Source organism: Lissotriton helveticus, chromosome 4_1, assembly GCF_964261635.1.
Source record: "Lissotriton helveticus chromosome 4_1, aLisHel1.1, whole genome shotgun sequence".
In the NCBI taxonomy this organism is placed as follows: Eukaryota; Metazoa; Chordata; class Amphibia; order Caudata; family Salamandridae; genus Lissotriton; species Lissotriton helveticus.
This window is the reverse complement of record NC_136063.1, coordinates 402,189,504-402,207,575: the sequence shown is the minus strand read 5'-3', so window position 1 is coordinate 402,207,575 and position 18,072 is coordinate 402,189,504. Positions and strand designations below refer to the sequence as shown.

Below are 18,072 nucleotides of genomic sequence, written 5' to 3'. Positions count from 1 at the left end.
CTATGCCCTGGGTACCTAAGGTACACTGTACAGGGACTGATAAGGTGACTCAGTATCCAATTTAGATATGTACCTAAGGTACATGGAATCCATTTTTACAGAGAGAGCAGTAGGCCTGGGGCCCTGAATAGCAGGGTCCCAGGTCAACTAAGTCAGAAAACCAGCAAAACACCAGGCAAAAAGTTGGGGGCAACCATAGTCAGGGATCTACCTTCCTACACCCAGCATCACCAATTTCACTTATTTGTACCAGGCTTGCTTGGTTCTAGAAAATAAATATATACCTTAATAATATTTTTATACATATCAAATTGGTCTGAGTTCAGTCTTTGAGTGTGTGACATCATTTGCTGATTGAGTGTGTAGAACAAATGCTTAACACTACCCTCTGATAAAGCCTTACTGCTCGCCCACACTACCACAAAGGTGCTATCTACTTTTACCTCTGCCTACCTTTGGGGTTCCACTGGACTCTGTGCACACTATACCTCATTTTGGTATAGTATACACAGAGCCAGCTTCCTACACATGGGGAACTTTATTCTCCTCAGGCTGCTTGTGCATCATTTTACATAGTAGTATCTTTCGGAGGGGAAGGGGTTGCTGGATATAGGTCCATATCTGTGTCACGCAGGAGGTCCACAGCATTAAAGTCTCATGGGTCATTGTGAGGTTGAGGGTCCCAAGGTGCGTCCTAGGGAGACCTAGGGCTATCCCTATACAAACCCTGAAACAGGGAAACCCTGAGTAGACTCTGGTGAAGGGTTCACTAGCAGCAGCAGGGAGACACTGGGCGTTGATGTAGTGAAGAGGGCAGGGAATATCACTAATTACTGAAATCGTTTTTGTAAAAGGACGTTGAGCGGGTAGAGGCTAATCAACGTCAAAGTCCTCTTCCAGCTCAGATAGTTAGATTTCTGCACAGGAAACCTCTACCTGCTCCTTGGCCTCAGTCTCTTTTACCTGAACAGGTCCAGAGTGTCCCACGAACGTCAATGCGCCATGGATTGAGTCACAAGGCAACAGTATTGAAGAGTCTTCTGATTTCAGAAGGCAAGGTACACCAAGCAAGAGCCTTCCGGATGGTCTGGGGGGCAGACAAAGGTTGCAAACCTGATTTAGGTCTGTCCTGGGGTACATCGTTCAACACTTTAGGCAGAAGTGGAATGGAGTACTTTCCATTACGAGCGCTTTCCCTGGTGCGGAGGAGAGGAAGGAGGCATGGAAGTGTTCAACCGCAAAAGCAAAGGACAGCCGACTCAAAAGCTAGGAACTGGAGTTCGATACACAGTTTCTTCAACCTACCAGGTAGAGAGAACTGTACAGGCATGGCAAGATCACCATGCTGCGTCAAACCAGAGCTCAAAGGAAGGCGTCTGAACCAACAGCAGAGAGAAAATCTAACAATGGAGCTGACACACATGCGCATCACTAATCATGGTTGGAGATAAGGATCATGTGACTCGAAAGACTTCTTTGAAGAAAGACAACTTGCACACACCTGAGCCCAACACAGGATGGCAGAAGGATACACAGCATGTGTTTCTACAGCTATACATGCCACAAACACAAACGTTCACTAAATTCCAAGTTATGTCACACGTGACCTATCTGAATGCTGCAAAATTTATAACAGATTTTAATAAGCAAATACTACTGAAGGGACTATAATAATGTTCACACTCCTTGGTCAACATTAACATTAGGGAATATTAAAATTGTCTGCAAACAGGCAATACAAATAATGAAATGTCGAGCATTCTCAACAAATGGTCTGTCTTAAAAAGTATTTAATTGTCTTGCTCTGCAACATACCTCTACAGCCATGATGATTATAGCTGCTTTCTTTTTGATGGTCGAATTAGCAGGAAGATTTGATAAAGAATGAACACCCATACCAAGGCTGCTGATTGGAGGTAGATCAAGCCAATCAGGATCTCTTATTCCACCCATACAATCTTTTGCCATGGGATAGATTGTGCCATTTCCATCCCTCAGAATAATAGGTGATTCCTACAAATAAATATTAACATACTAACTACATTTCAAAATCATCAACTTATTGCAAATCAGAATTGTACAGTACACTGAAAATCATACTCTGTATTCGGATTACTGACCTGTGATCTTGATTACATAAATGCAGTTTTCAATGCAAACCCTATTCTTTGCGGAGCAATATATATCCACAATGGGTATCTCCTTCCAATGAAGCACATACGAGTCTGCTACTCACATTCTTTGTTTGATCATAGCAAAAGAAATTGCTACACTTAAATATTCTTATAAAAATTGCTCCAGAATTCTATAATGTTGGGACAATTCAGAACTCACAAACTTCAATGGAGATCTCTTGAAGGAGAATTAACATTGGTACATTAAGGTGGAGAGCAGTAAAGGTAAAAAATTAGTTACTTGCCTATAGAGCAATTTACTTACCTTAGGTAAAGCTCTTTCAAGTGAATATCCTATCTAATCGCAGGTTTCTCATGCCACAACCTCTTTCAGAGGGCAACGGAACAGTCAGGGGCTACAGAGCCCAAACATGGGGGTTGAGGACTTTACTCCTGCTGTCCTGGGGCCCAACCTACAACAGATCCTGAACAGCTAGGCCAAATATTATCCCCATCAGCACTTGACTCCGTGGTAGCGTCGGTCCAACAGTCCAAGTCTTCTCTGGAGGAGGTAGGTGCAATGTAAGCAAAGGCTCAAGACTGAAAATGTAGTGACCCCCCCCCCCAATAAACTGATTAGCCAGTTAACTAAATGCTGGATTCAAGAAAAGAAGCATTTATTACACACGCAGAATAGACTATGGCACACTAAATACACACAACAGTATTTTGGGGCGAGCGTTCTAGCTCTTTCCTAAGCAGTGTCCTAGAGTTCTTCCTCTCCCTCCTCCAAGCTAAAACGTGTTCCTGGCGGTTTACTCAAGGTGACCACACAGGTGCTGCCTACACTAGCATTGCGCAACAAAGTCTCACTTTGGCCCTGAAAGTTCAGCTTGCTAGGGCGCTAATGCATAGAGTTCAGGCAAGTTTCAAAATGCACCCCAGGCCAGCTCCAGTCATTCCCACCCACTACCAGAAGTGTTCAGGAGCGGTCTCCCTACACCAGGTGATAAGCGAGATACACCACGCCTTCCAGCGGTCATCCGGACAGGAGCACTGAGGCAGTTGGCAATAGGTTCTCCTTCATTGCTGGTGGAGGTAAGGTGATGGAGATGCAGCTATGATGCAAAGTGCTTTTGCTCAAGCCATTTGATTGTTGATGGGACTCATCCGATACATGTGAATGTACCAACGGTCCTTGTGGCCCCACTCCTGGCATATGGTGTCACAGGCAACAGCCCCAACAAAGGCAGAGGTACAAGGCGATGACCTCAAACGGTTTCACTTCCACTGGGGACTACCCCATCAGTCCTAGTGATTCACTCCAGGGATACAGGGAGTCACAGAGGTAAGGGCGACTGTCCCAACGATGTTGCTTCACTGGGCAACAGCTCAGAATGTCACTGTTGCCTCGACAAAAGTTAGACTTGCGCATGAGGGCAGACGGCTCTCTTTTGTAACGGTCCCAACTGATCCGGATGCCTTGCATTTCACCCACCAAGCTCCAATCACCAAGATCCCCACTAGGCTTCTTCGTCCTCCTCACGTGACATACGGGCCAGAGCAAACAGGCACAAGGCTAGTGCTCCAGGCACAGGGCAAGTTTTCTTGGCTTCCTGGATGATGGTCCTTCACCTAGCTGGAAGACCAGCAAATCTTGGTCTCAGTCTAGGTTGAAACATCTTAAAATTATGGAGATCTTACCTATGTTAATAAACAGCTTGTGGAACTCTTGCCCCTCACTTTAATAGTCCTTTTCCAGACACACATGTTTAAGTGTATGGTCCCACGAAATTAGTGTTGTGGGTGTTGACTCCTTTAAAGTGCAATCTCCTCTATCCAGTCTTTTGTGAAATGGACAGCCTGCAACAGCAGCAGTACCTGAAATTCTGACTCATCCACAACACAAGCCAAGGGAGTAACCGGGGATCAAACTACTCCACTGAAATGTGTCTCACTAAGGTTCAAATATCTAAGCCTTCCCCACTATGAGTATCTGGTCCTACAGACATAAAGCTTATTAGACCATCTCATCTTACAAGGAGCCCAGGCCCCTTTGACCAGTAAAACTTCCTGGGATGCTCTGTTCGCCTTCCTCCAGTGTGTGTTTCAACATAAGCCCTCAGGAATGTCAGCAATCCACCTGTCCCATCTGGGGATGCAGTCCTCACCTTCAATTAGCCTTTGCAGGCCTCGGGCTTTCAAAATGGAGTCCACAGGAGGACTCCATGTTATGTACAGACACACATTCAACAGCATGCACATGCTGCACAGTGCTACACAGTGATAAAGTAGGCCAATGGTGAGTTATTGTAGGAAGCTGGCTTTTTATGTAGTGCACAAAAATGAGGTACACTATGTACAAAGTCCAGACTACCCTTATTGTCTTACTGGCTGTAAATTAATCATCCCAAATGCTCTTTGTGGTAGCGTGGATAGCAGTTTAGTCTTATCAGAGAGTAGTGTTAGGCATGTATTGTACATACAGAGTCAATAAATAAGACACTCTCGAAGAAATTCGAGACCAATTCACAAAAATAACTAATTTTATATAATTTTAGGCACCAAGATCATCGGAATCAGGTAAGTACTTTAGACCCTATAGATTTTTACTGAAACAATAGAAAATCACAGATGTCCGATTCGAGGCATGAGCCTCAAACACGGTAATGTTATCCTATAGGAGAAACATTCACTGCATTGGTACTTTTAGATGATTTACAGCAATGTTCTTCTGGCCTTAAAGTAATTCGGGGCCAAGGTCCAAGAAAACACCAGCCGTTCATGTTTGTCTGTCATGGGGAGTGCGGGTGCAGGGGAGCTATAAGCTGTGTTAGCCCTGAACACTATATTCTAAAGTCAATGAGAAAAGTACCTGTAAGAAAGCTGCAAGTGGGAACGGAGGGGGACCAGTCAGGGAGAATTCGAGGGAAAGGATATATTATATGCAGGGACTTCAGCATGGCATACAGTGAGTGTGCCATGTTGTGTTTTCAACATTTCACCATGTCACACAGCCTGCAATAACAGTGTGCGAGTTAGGTGAGGGGTCCCTTAGCAAAATACATGTTGCAGCCCTTAGGGACCCTCTTTATTACCCAATGGTATGCCAGTGGAGCTCTTTAAATGTATGGCAAACATCGTGGCCCCATATTTCTTAAGTATGTTTAATGAGGCGAGAGAACAGAAATATTTGCCGGTTGACCAGTGGACGGCAACTATTGCACAAGTTACTTACCTTTGGTAACGATATATCTGTAAGAAACAGTAGTTGGTGTTAGATTCCTTACCTTAGAATATCCCCAGGCGTCAGACTTGATCCGGAAAGTTTTGCGTAGCAGTACCCCAGCGCGTCGGTAGGCGTCGTCTGCGGCTCCGCATCCAGCGTCGTGGTCGCCGGGATGACGTCGGAGTACTAAGACACCGCCCTCGCGCGCTGACGTCCGTTCTTGTACATAGCTTTCCACGCCAGGAATGCAGAGCCATGCCAGAGACCGACACTGGTGCCATAAAACTAGGGCCCTCAAAGAGAAAAACCTTAACCTAGATATCGGTCCGCAGAACGGGTAGGATGGGTGGGGTGGTAAGGAATCTAACACCGACTACTGCTTCTTACAGATATATCGTTACCGAAAGTAAATAACTTGTGCATCTTAAAGAAACACGTTAGTTAGATTCCTTACCTTAGAATAAATACCCCAGGACTACCAACCCCGGTGGTGGGTCTGCGGACCGAGATCACATCAGAAAGTCCTGGAGAACGGAACGGCCAAAAACGCCATCTCTCCGAACTTGGCTGTCCAGGCAGTAGTGTCTAGCAAACGTGTGGAGCGAGGTCCACGTCGCAGCCTGGCAGATGTCCTGCAAGGGGACTCCCCGACCCAGGACAGTAGTAGCCGCTGTGGCCCGAGTGGAATTAGTCCTTAGCCCAACAGGGGGCTCCTTTCCGAGGCAAAGAGTAGCATACCTTGATACACAACACGACCCACCGAGAGATGGTCCGTTTGTGTACCACCTGTCCCTTCTTAGCGCCCACGTAACCAACAAAGAGCTGGTCGTTCACCGAGAACTGGCGAGTGCGATCAAGGTAGAAGGAGCGCACGTTTTGGGTCCAGACGGTGGAGCCTCTCTTCCTCCTTGGAAAGATGCGGAAAGAAGGTGGGCAAGGTGATGGACTGCCCAATGTGAAAGGCTGTAACCACTTTGGGCAGGAAAGAAGGACGAGTTTTCAAAACAACTTTGTCCAGATGGTCAGAAAGGAAAGGAGGCTTAAAAGAAAGAGCCTGGAGCTCTCTCACTCTCCTGGCAGAGGTAATGTCAACCAGGAATGCAGTCTTAAGAGTTAGAAGACGAAGAGGACAATTGTGAAGGGGCTCAAAGGGAGTGCACATAAGATATGCAAGAACAAGGTTCAAGTCCCACTGAGGCATCACAAAAGGAACAGGAGGGAACATTTGCGTGATGCCCTTCAAGAACCTATTTACAATCGGGGACTTGAAAAGAGAAGGCTGGTCAGGAAGCCTCAAGAAGGTAGAAATGGCAGAGAGGTAGCCCTTAAGAGTGCCCAGAGCAGAGCCCTGCTGGGCAAGAGAAAGAAGGAAGAGAAGAACCTCTGAAAGGGGGGCAGAGAGAGAATCCACAGCCTTTGCTGTGCACCATGCCACAAATTTATTCCACCTGCAGGCGTATGCCGATTTTGTGGAGGGACGCCTGGCTGCCGGAATCATATCACATACTTCAGGAGACAAGTCAAATAGCCTCAACGGCCGCCGCTCAATCTCCACGCATAGAGGTGGAGGCTGGACAGGTTTGGGTGGAGGACCGTCCCCTGTTGCTGAGACAGAAGGTCCTCCTGAAGAGGCAGACGAATCGGAGGATCGACTGACATGCTGAGTAGCTCGGGATACCAGTATCTTCGTGCCCAGTCCGGAGCCAAAAGGATGACTTTGGTCCGTTCTCGCCTGATCGTCTTCAGCATTCTGGGCAGACATGGTATAGGCGGAAAGGCGTACAACAGACCGCAGCTCCACTAGTGACGAAAAGCGTCTCCGAGCGAGTGCCGCCTTGGAAATTCCAACGCGCAGAACTGATGACATCGCGCGTTCTCTTCGGTGGCGAATAGATCTAACCAAGGCTCTCCCCACTGCCAAAAGAGGCCTTGCGCCACGTCCGAGTTCAGACGCCATTCGTGATCCATCATGCACCGGCGGCTGAGTTCGTCCGCCCAGGCGTTCAAGGAACCTGCCAGGTGTTGAACCACTGGGGTGACGCCCTGGTGCTCCAGCCATGTCCAGAGGCGCAGAGCCTCCTGATAAAGGGTTCACGACCCCAGCCCGCCCTGTTTGTTGCAGTACCACATGGTGGTGGTGTTGTCTGTGAACACCTTTACTACACTTCCCCAGACAGAGGGAAGGAATGCTTTCAGTGCAAGCCGGATCGCCCGCAGCTCCAGAAGGTTGATGTGAAGCTGGGACTCCGCCGGAGACCAGAGGCCTCTGATTCTCCCTCTCTCCCATGTGGCCCCCCCAACCCAGGAGGGACGCTGTCACTACCACATGCTCCAGTTGGGGAAGGGAGAGAGATCTGCAGCTGACCCAATCGCGGTTCGTGAGCCACCACTGCAACTGTCTCGCGGTGCCCGCCGAGATCCGGACGTAGTCGGACAGGTTGCCCTGATGCTGTGCCCACTGAAACTTCAGGTCCCACTGCAGAACCCGCATCCGCCACCTGGCTTGAAGCACCAGAAGGATGCAGGAGGCCATCAGCCACAGGAGCCGCAGCGTCAACCTGACAGACTCGGGATAAAGGCTGAGAGACCGGACTCAGAGCCTGAATATCCCGATCTCCGCTGTTCGGGGGGATAACCCCAAAACTGCGCTGAGTCCAGAACCACTCCGATGAAGAGGAGCTTCTGAGAGGGACACAGGTGTGACTTCGGCACTTTGATGGAGAACCCCAGCGAGTGCAGGAGGTCGGCCGTAGTCTGGAGGTGGGAGAAGACTGTTTGGGGCGAGCCCGCCTAAAACAACCAATCGTCGAGATAGGGGAAGACTGAAACCCCTAATCTGCACAGATGAGCTGCGATCACCGCCATCACTTTCATGAACACCCGTGGGGCGCTGGTAAGGCCGAAGGGGAGCACGGTAAACTGAAAGTGCTCGTGGCCTACCGTGAACCGCAGGTAATGCTGGTGGGCCGGCAGGACGGGAATGTGGAAATACGCATCCTGCAAGTCCAACAATCCAGTCTTCTGGGTTTAGGACAGCTAGGACCCAAGCCAAAGTCAGCATCTTGAACTTCTCCTTCCGGAGGAAGCCGTTGATGCTCCATAGCTCCAAGATAGGGCGTAGGCCCGATTTGCCCTTCTTGGTACCAGAAAGTAGTGGGAATAGCAGCCACGTCCTACTTCTGGCCCAGGAATGCGCTTGACGGCCCCCTTGGCCAAGAGGGCCGTAACTTCCTCCTGCAGAAGTTGCAAGTGATTCCCCGACATGCGGTGGTACTGCGGTCCTGGGGTCGCCTCGAAGGGGAGGGAGTAGCCCCTTCAGACTATTTGCAGCACCCACCTGTCCGATGTGATGGAGCGCCAGTTTAGGAGGTGATGGCGAACCTGCCTCCCACTGGCGTCGAATGGGCCTGAAAACTCGGAGGATTATGAGGCAGATGCTGCGGGGTAGGGGGGGGATGCGGACTGGCCTTGCCTGTGTCCCCCGGCACCACCACGGCGGTTACCACGACCGCATAGAAGCGGATTCAGCGGCCTGTGGCTAGCTGGACGTGAGGGGGCGCCCCTTCCTTGGCCATGAAAGGGACGAAAGGCTCAAGTCTGCTGGCGTTGGCCGAGGCCCAAGGACTTGGCCGTAGCCCTGGAGTCCTTAAACCGTTCCAGCGCGCTGTCCGCCTTGTCGCAAAAAGGCGACGGCCATCAACAAGCATGTCCATAAGGGATGCTTGGACATCGCCTGAAAAGTTGGCGGACCTCAGCCAGGCGTGGCGGCGAACCGCCACCGTCGTTGCAATCGCCCTGCCTAGCGAGTCCGCACCGAATGGAATATCGTGCTGCGTCCCTTCCCTTCGCGAGGACCTGGGTTAGCTATGCCTGGACCTCCACCGGGCACTGCGGCAGCACTTCCGCAACCGTATTCCACAAGGAGTGAGAATAACGGCCCAAAAGGCAGGCGGTGTTGACAGACCGCAACCTCAAACTCAATGAGAACAGCTTCTTACCAAACTGGTCGTACCTTTTGGATTCCCGTTCCGGAGGGGCGGTCGGGAATGCGTTCTGGGAAGTTGAGGCCTGGTTCACCAGGCTCTCAGGGGTGGGGTCCACAGACAGGAAACTGGGGACACCCGGAGCCAGGCAGTGGCGTCGGGCCACTGCCGATCCACAGGGAGGCCTGTGGAGGGTTTGGACCAGGTGCCCAACAGAACGTCAGTGAGGGCCTCGTTGAATGGCAGGAGAGGCTCCGAGGAGCTTGCCTGAGGTTTGAGGACCCCAGTGAGGTTAGTCCTCACGTCCGCGACTGGGAGCTCAAGAGCCAAGGCCTTGGCTGCCCGAGTCAACACCACACTGTACACAGCCCCCTCCTCCGTAGCCAAGGTAGGAGGCGGGACAAAAGTGGCCAGACCACTGGCTTCCCCAAGTTCATCCGCCCAGTCCTGACTTAACTGACACTGCAGTGCCAGAGGGTCCTCAGACCCCTCCCAATCCCCCTCGTCATCCATCTCCTGTAGGTCAGGAAGAAATGATGGAGCCGGATCGTCAGTGAAGGGCTCACCTAAAGGCGTCGAAGACAGCACCGGGCGGCGCAGTCCCGATGCTAGATCTGGACCGGGGAGGGGATCGGGGACGATGCCGCCCGAAGACGGCGCTTGGATCCGGAGGAGCCCTGCGGCGCTGGGACCGGAGGAGCCCTGCGGCGCCGGGGCCGAAAGCACCCGACGGCGCCGGGGCCGAAAGCACCCGACGGCGCCGGGGCCGAAAGCACCCGACGGCGCCGGGGCCGAAAGCACCCGACGGCGCCGGGGCCGAAAGCACCCGACGGCGCCGGGGCCGAAAGCACCCGACGGCGCCGGGGCCGAAAGCACCCGACGGCGCCGGGGCCGAAAGCACCCGACGGCGCCGGGGCCGAAAGCACCCGACGGCGCCGGGGCTGTAGCACCCGACGGCACCGGGGCTGAAGCCGCCGGCCCACCTGGGCTCCCAGATGGGTCTGCGGGGCCCGAAGGCACCTCGGCGGGACCCGACGGAGGGAAGCGCAACCTCATGGCCGTGAGGAAGGTGTTGATCTCCTCCGGCGTCGTGTTCAGCCCAGGGACCGGCGGGTGTGGAGCTGGACACGGCGCTGGTGGCTCCGGCGGAGTCGCGCGGGCAGTGTCACCTGAACCCCCGACCGCGTAGAGTGAGCATCGAGGGGAGTCAGAAAAGCGATGTCGCTTCTTGGACTTCTTGCGCCTCGACTTAGCTGAGGACTTTGAGCCCGACGAGTGGTGTCGACTCACCGAGCTGTGATGACTGTGGCCCCGCGACCGGTCCCTCGACCTCCTCCTGGACCAGGACCTCGAGCGCGCGGGGCCGACTGCCGGATCTTGTCGCTTACGGGACCGCTCCCGCCTAGCTTTCGACGTCAAGGCCCTGCAGTCGGGGCACGACTTGTCATCATGGTCGGTCAGAGGCAATAAAGGCACAGACAGTGGTGGTCAGTCACCGACATCAGTCGGTTACAGTCGTCGCAGGGTTTGAACCCGGGCATCCCTATCGGCACCAAAGTCGATAACCGATTCGAGAAGATCCAAAATAGATCGAAAAAGGTTAGTCAAAAAGTGACTAAGGAGTAACGCTCTTCCCGGATCTGCGCTTGCTGGCGCGGAAAAAAGAAAAACGGACGTCAGCGCGCGAGGGTGGCGTCTAAGTACTCAGACGACATCATCCCGGCGATGCCGACGACAGACGCTGAGCCGCAGACGACACCTACCGACGAGCAGGGGTACTGCTACGCAAAACTTCCGGATCCAGTCTGACGCCTGGAGATATTCTAAGGTAAGGAATCTAACACTAACCTGTTTTTTTCAGATGTAGTAATTCCCAAGGCAATGGGGTGATGTACCTGGTAAAGCCCAACCCAGGGGGTAGAGGCAGCGCAAATGTCTCTTGAAACCCACATGGCGTTTGACAGTATAGACTACCTACCTACAGTGTACACTACCTATTTGGGTCGTGATACGGTTTGTTTTTGGCCCTCACTTCCAGTCCTGGATTAAGCTGCTGTATACACATGCCCTGGCTAGGGTCGAGTGAATGGTTCGGTGTCCCGCTCCTTTGCTCTCTATAAAGGTACAAGGCAGGGGTGCACTCTTTCACCGATTTTATTTGCATTTGCGCTCCAGCCGCTTGCAGCGTGGGTAAGTGGGGACCCTGTGGTCTCTGGCATCTACGGGGGAGAACAATGGGAAGAGAGAATATCACTGTACGCTGACTATGTCCTTCTGTATGCGACAAGACCACAGTTCACAATAAGCTGGCTACTGCAGATTTGTAACCTCTTTGAAGGGTACTCGGGATACCAGATTAACAGGGAGAAGTCACTCCTGTACATGTTATCGAACAGGCCACCTCCGATACTGGGTGCAGAAACCAAATTGCAGGTGAAGGATAGCTTTAAATACCTGGGTATACATATAGCCAAAACGGACTCAGGATTTCTGGCGGGGAATTTAGAGCCACAGCTGGAACACTTAAAAAGAGATGCAGTCTACTAGAGGGTGCTGCCGATTTCCCTCATGGAGAGAGCGGTTCTCTTCAAAATGATGTCCTGACCATAAACATTGTACGTCATAGAAAACACCCCCTGTCTAACAGGGTTTCGCTAAATGGAAATTGATCGTTATCGTACGCCTGGGAGATGTGTGGCGGAGACTGGCCGTACTTTCGTTCCCCGAACTACATAAAGAATATCAACTGGCAAACACAGAACACTATACGTACCTACAACTGAGGCACGCGCTAGGCAGGTATCTCAAAGAAGAGGATCGGATCCCTAAATATAGCCCGTTAGAGGACAGATTAGTACTAGATCCAATTCCAGAGAAAGCACTATCATTCACATACAGAAAGATAATTAATAACTCCCCAGATCTCCTCACAAAGACCCGGGAGGCCTAGGAGTCTGACGTGGGCTTGCTGGAGGCCGATGACTGGGCAGAGGGGTTACAAAGTCCCAGGGAGGTGGCGATTAGGGCAAGGTTTAGGCTTGTCCAACTGAGAATCCTGCATAGGTCTTACTCCACCAGCATGCTCATGTTCAAGTTGGGGTGCACACTCACGGAGGATTGTCAGAGGGAATTTAATCAGAGGGGTACCTTCTTCCATACTCTGTGGGAATGCCCAATCATACAGCGGTATTGGAGGAAGGTGACACGGATTATGTTGGAGGTTATTGAGCAGGAAGTTCCTGTGGAAGCCAGGTGGCATGTGCTATGTTTATCTGGGGAACAGACATGGCCTAAATACCAAACAATTTGGCTGCTAGTGGCTGCAATGGTGGGTAAGAGAAATATTGCCAGGGCCTAGGGGGCCATTCAACCGCCGACAGTGACACAATGGAATAAAGATATGGACTGGTGCAGCGCCGTTGAAAAGACAATTTATGAGAGTAGTGGCTGCCACAAAAAAATGGGAGAAAGTGTGGCAACAGTGAGAAGTGTAGAGGGGTAATTGGGGGATACCAGACTGATAAAGTGGGAGGGAGTGGTTGACGGGGGTATTTTCAGCGGGGTATCTACAAGCACTGTTGATTGTTTTGAAACATCACTATGTCGAAGAAATGAATGTGAAGTGTGAGAAGTTGGCCTGGTATATGATGCTCACTAGTTCTAGTGATCACCTTGTACCATGCCAAGCAACCCCCTTGGTGCAGGTTGTAAAGTCAACCTTATAGACAAGCTATCCTAGGGGTAGCATGGACTAAGCAGTCTTAGGCTAAACTCTGTAAAGGCATGTGAAGCAAGCTGTTTTACCATACACAATCCCTTGAATACCAAATGAAAGGACACCACACAGATATATATTGAAAATATATATAGATTTATTTCTACAAATAACCCTGATACTCTTTATGAGCACAGAAGCAAATGTGTTAAAACAAAACACAGTTTAAATATACAAAAGTTGCACAATTATGGATGAGCCCTATGGGCCACCTAAACCATATACTAAAATAGTGGTATAAGAACCACTATGGGGAAAGTGAAGAGGCCTAGGGGAATCGCTGGAGCTGTTCGGGACTAGCAGTGAAGAAGTCGGGAAAGGCCCGCGGGACTCGGGTGCAGTGCGGAAAGTGCACGCATTACCAATGCAATGTCAATGGTGCGTAAAAGTTACAAAGTTAGTTATTAAGGAACCTTCCGAGTGACCTAGAAGGATGAAACTTTAGACACAGACACTAGAGGTGTATACCAGTGTGGGAACACCGGCGTTGCTGAGTTACCTCACCCACAGGAAGCGGGTGCACAGGGTCGAAGTAGTGTCGGGTTTCGTCACGCAGGTCGATGGTGCTTGGAGCTGAAGATGCTGCAGGCGGCTCGATGTGAAGAGTTCCGGTGGATCCAAGGGTGGATCTGAAGAGGTGAAGACCTGAAAGCAGAGGGGACAATGTTCAAAGTCACTAGCCAGTGACTACCGTGGAACCAGGAAGGAACCAGGCGATGTCGGGTGCAAACAGGCGATGTGAAGATTGTCTCTGCAGCCACGTGGACACGAAGAGGTCAAGGACGTCCAGGAGTCGGTCACGAGCTGTCCCACGTAGGCTCTCGCTGATGGGATTGGAGCAAACAGGCCTTGGCTAAAGCAAGCCACGCAGGAAGTGATTCAAGCTTCTCACTCGGACCAGCAAGGCCAGAGCGTGTGCTCCTTTTTAGGAGAGCAAGGGCCAGTCTGGAGCAACCAGACCAGCGGTGTAGTTTGTCGTTTTCGTCGCCAAGATGGCCGCTAGCCACGTGGCAAGTGGCCGGGATGGCGCGTCGAGTGGCACAGTGCAAAAGGGCCCCACGCAGATCGTGGAGATGCTGGGGGGCTGATATTCGGTGCAAGGGCTGCTCGAGGTTGGGGCTTCTCAAACCCCAAAGCACAGCGTCGAGGGTGCCTCGGGTGCTGCGCAGTCAGCTTCTCGGGGGTCTTTCAAGAGGTCCGGTCCCACGTCTCTCGGTGCCTCCACGGGTCCCTTCTTTGCAGGGACTGTGGATCGGGCTGTGAGAAGTCTGGGAGTCTGGGTCTTGTCAGGCTCTGGGCTCGGGCTCCGGCTGGAGGCGGCGGCAAAGCAGACGTCGAGTTGTTGGATGGTGCCTGTGTTCACAGGGTGGCCACTCCTAGGCCACAAGGGAGATGCTCTTCAGTCTTCTGTGCAGCAGAATGTCGAAGTCCAGTCGTCTTCTTAGTTTCAAGTTGATTCAGGATGATCTGAAGTCTCAGGACACAGCTCCCACTCTTATTCGAATCTGGGGGGCCGGATCACCTACTAGGTCCCTCCTCTGGGTGGGACCAGGAAGGGGAGTGGTTACACCCCCTTTCCTTTGTCCAGTTTCGCGCCAGGACTGGGGTTGGAAGGCCCCAGCACCGGTTTGAACTGGCCTATGCACAAGGACACCTTGTGTGCCCCAGGCATGTCTGATTCTATTCAGCCCTGTCCTACCCAATACAGAAATTCCTGTCTGGGGTGGTGCTAGCACCTCCCAAGGCAGGAAACCCTTTGTCCAAGCTGCCCTCGCTGGAAGGACTCCCAGCAGCAGGAGGTCAGACTTGTGTCTGTGGTGGCAGCATCCATTTTGTGATGCTGAGGCTCTGTTTAACTTTAACCGGGGTTCAGGTTAGGTACATGTCGTGTCCCTCTAGAAGGGTGGAATGCTACCCCCGTCGCCAGAACTGGCGAGGGGGTAGTATTCCAATTCGTATGACACCTTACTCGACATGTTTTGATAAAGCCAAACCAAAGATAGCATTTAACCGCGAGGTTCATAATGCACTTAGGAGTATATGGTATGGCAGTATCATGAAACAGCTAAAGGACATGGTTCCGAAAGCTGCAGACAGGCTCAGCTCATGCCAGAGCACTATCTCACATATTCCCAAGCACTCTGCCTCCAGGATTGATGAGGCCTTCCATAGGAGTGGCTGATAGGGACATGTGTGTCCATTTTAGGTTAGGTATAGGCATACTACACCTAAGTAAGGGGTGGTTACACCGACTTAACCCAGCTGAGTGATCAGCCAGTTGTGTCAAATATGGAGGCCAGGCCAGGGGTGGCACAATACGTGCTGCAGCCCCTGGTAGGCCTTGGAAGCACCTATGCCCTGGGTACCTGGGTACACTGTTACAGGGGCCAATAAGGTGAACCAGTTCCAATTTCGTTATGCACCTAAAGTGCATGGGTAACAATTTAGAGAGAGAACAGCAGGCTGTGGGTCTGATTAGCAGGCCCACAGCCACATTAAGTCATAAACCAGTGAAGCAAAAAGCAAACATTTGGGGTGACCATAGGATAGCAGACCCTACTCTCCTACATAAAGTATGGTGACAAATATGTACTTTTAACCATTGATTTTGTAATATTGTATATTGAAACTGACGCATGTCCAATAAAAAGTAAAAATTAAATAAATAAATAAATAAATAGGTGACCATGACAAAAAGGCCATCTACAGTGGCATGGCCAGTCCCAGGTCGGTGTTCTACTTTAAAGTCCATACACTGTGGGGGGATGGAACACAAACAGTTCTGAATTTTCGACTTTCATTTGCATTAGCCATCTGAGAGGCCTGTGGTCAATTTGAACAAGGAAGCGAGTCCCAAACAAATAAGGTCTTGGCTTCTTCAGTGACCAAACCACAGCAACACCTTTCTCAATGGCAAGCCAGCGCGGTTTCCTCCCTGGGGAGTAACCTCCTACTAATAAAAGAATCAGGATGGTCCTTTCCATCAGCGTTGGTCTGGGACAGAACTATCCCTATCCCATGCTAACAGGCATATGTCTGCACAGTGAACTGCTTTGTATAAGCTGGAGCTTTTAGAATGGGTGCGGAGAACAATGCTTCCTTCAGAGTGTCAAAAGCCCAGGTACATTTTTGGGTTGTTTCTTGGAAGATAATTTGGTGAGTGATTGTGAGAAGTTGGCCTGATGTGCAGTGCTCACTATTCTAGTGATCACTATATATCAGTCCAAACAACCCTTATTGATGATTGGTTGTAAGTCAACCTTATAGACCAGCTATCCTAGTAGCATGGATACGAGCAGTCTAAGGCTAAGACTCTAGAGGGCGTGTTAAGCCAGCTGTTTTACCATCACATTACCCCTTGAACACCCAGTGAAAGGACACCACACAAGTGTTATGAAAATAAACAGTGTATTTATTAGAATCACAACAACCCTGTACTCTTTATGAGGACAGGGTGCTAGGCACACAACAAAACTCTTACGAAAATACTTAAGTTAGCACGTTATACACAAATGCCCGAGGGGCACGAAAAACCATATATTCTAAAAGTGGAATGCGAAATTACTAGCAGGTAAGTACAGTACTAATAGGCTTTGGAATCGCTAGGACTGGACTAGGGAATCGTTAGATTACTACTAGGAGACCCAGGGGACTCGGGTGCAGAGTGTGCACTCTCACGCGGGATGCGGGACAAAGTCTATGGAGGCTAGTAAAGGCAAAGTTAGTGTTCACGGGCGAACCCGACCTGGTAGGAAGAAAACGACAGTGGATCCTGACCCTAGGATAGTGAGGCTATGCTGGGACACCGAAGTGCCGAAGTTACCTAGCCCAGGGGCTGCAGCTGCATAGGTCTGAAAAGACGTCGGGGATCTCGTTGTCGGACCAGGAGCCTGGAAGGAAGAAGTTGCTGGCAGGCGACCAGTGAAGAAAAGTTCGATGGATCCAAGCCTGGATCAAGGAAGAAGAAAACCTGAAAGCAGAGGGGACCAAGTTCTTGAATCACTAGCCAGTGATTAAGTGGGCACCAGGATGGCACCGGGCGAAGTCACCGCAGTCAGGTGAGTGGGCGCTGCTGGGCTCTGCAGTCTCTCGGACCAGGAGGCGTTGTCGGCGACCAGGATGGAGGTGCGAGCTGTCCCACGAAGGTTCTTGCTGTCGACGTCGCTGGACCCAGGATTGGGCAACAAGTCTTGGCAAATGCAAGGCCCACGCGGTGGACCTAAAATGGCGTCTTGGGCGGACCAGGAGGGTCCAGGGTACTTCTCCGATGGAGGGAAGCAAGGGCCAGTCTGGAGCAACCAGACCAGCAGCAGAAATGTCGTCGGGCGTCGTCGGGAAGGCCACAAGCCAACGGGCTAGTAGCCAAACAACGCGGTGAGCAGCCAAAAGCAGAAGGGCCCCACGCAGATCGTGGAGATGCTGGGGGGCTGCACTTCGGTGCTGGAGCTGCTCAGGGTCGGGGCTTCTCGGACCCCAAAGCACTCACCAGGAATTCACTCGGCGGGCTTGCTGGAAAGAAGTCGTGCAGTCTTGAAGATGGCCGGTCCCTCGAGGTCTCGTCACACCCACGAATCTCAGCGTGACTGATGATGCAGGTAGAGGTCAGAGGTGCCAGGGAAGCCGGTTCTCGTCGAGCTGGGCAGTCTTGATCCGGAGGAGAGACTTGCAGCAGACCGCAGTGTTCTTAAGATGGTGCCTGCGGATGCAGGGTGACTACTCCTTAGTCACAAGGGAGAAATCTTAGGAAGAAGTCTTGAGTTCCTTTCGTGGAAAGTAGTTTCAGGATTCAAAGATGATCTGATTTGGAAGGGGGCCAGTTCCTACCTTTATCCTGTAAAAAGGGGCTGGCACGCGACTAAGTCCTGCCCTAGGGGTGGGACTAGGAGGGGGGTGGGTACACCCACTTCCTTGGCGGGCTTTTCCCCAGCACAGGGTCTGGAGTGACCCTGGAACTGGTTCCAGCCAGCCTAT

At 51.3% G+C, this 18,072-nt stretch overlaps 1 protein-coding gene across 19 annotated transcripts in view; it reads right to left on the bottom strand.

Annotated features, from left to right (window-relative positions):
• The window catches only part of UBR5 (ubiquitin protein ligase E3 component n-recognin 5), a 2,132,574-nt gene that overhangs the window by 1,502,143 nt on the left and 612,359 nt on the right, over positions 1-18,072 (bottom strand). For all 19 annotated transcript variants that reach the window (XM_078686916.1, XM_078686920.1, XM_078686919.1 and 16 more), the window contains one exon: positions 1,816-2,013. In XM_078686916.1, coding sequence (XP_078543042.1) covers positions 1,816-2,013 — 198 coding nt within the window. The remainder of the gene's footprint in view (positions 1-1,815; positions 2,014-18,072) is intronic.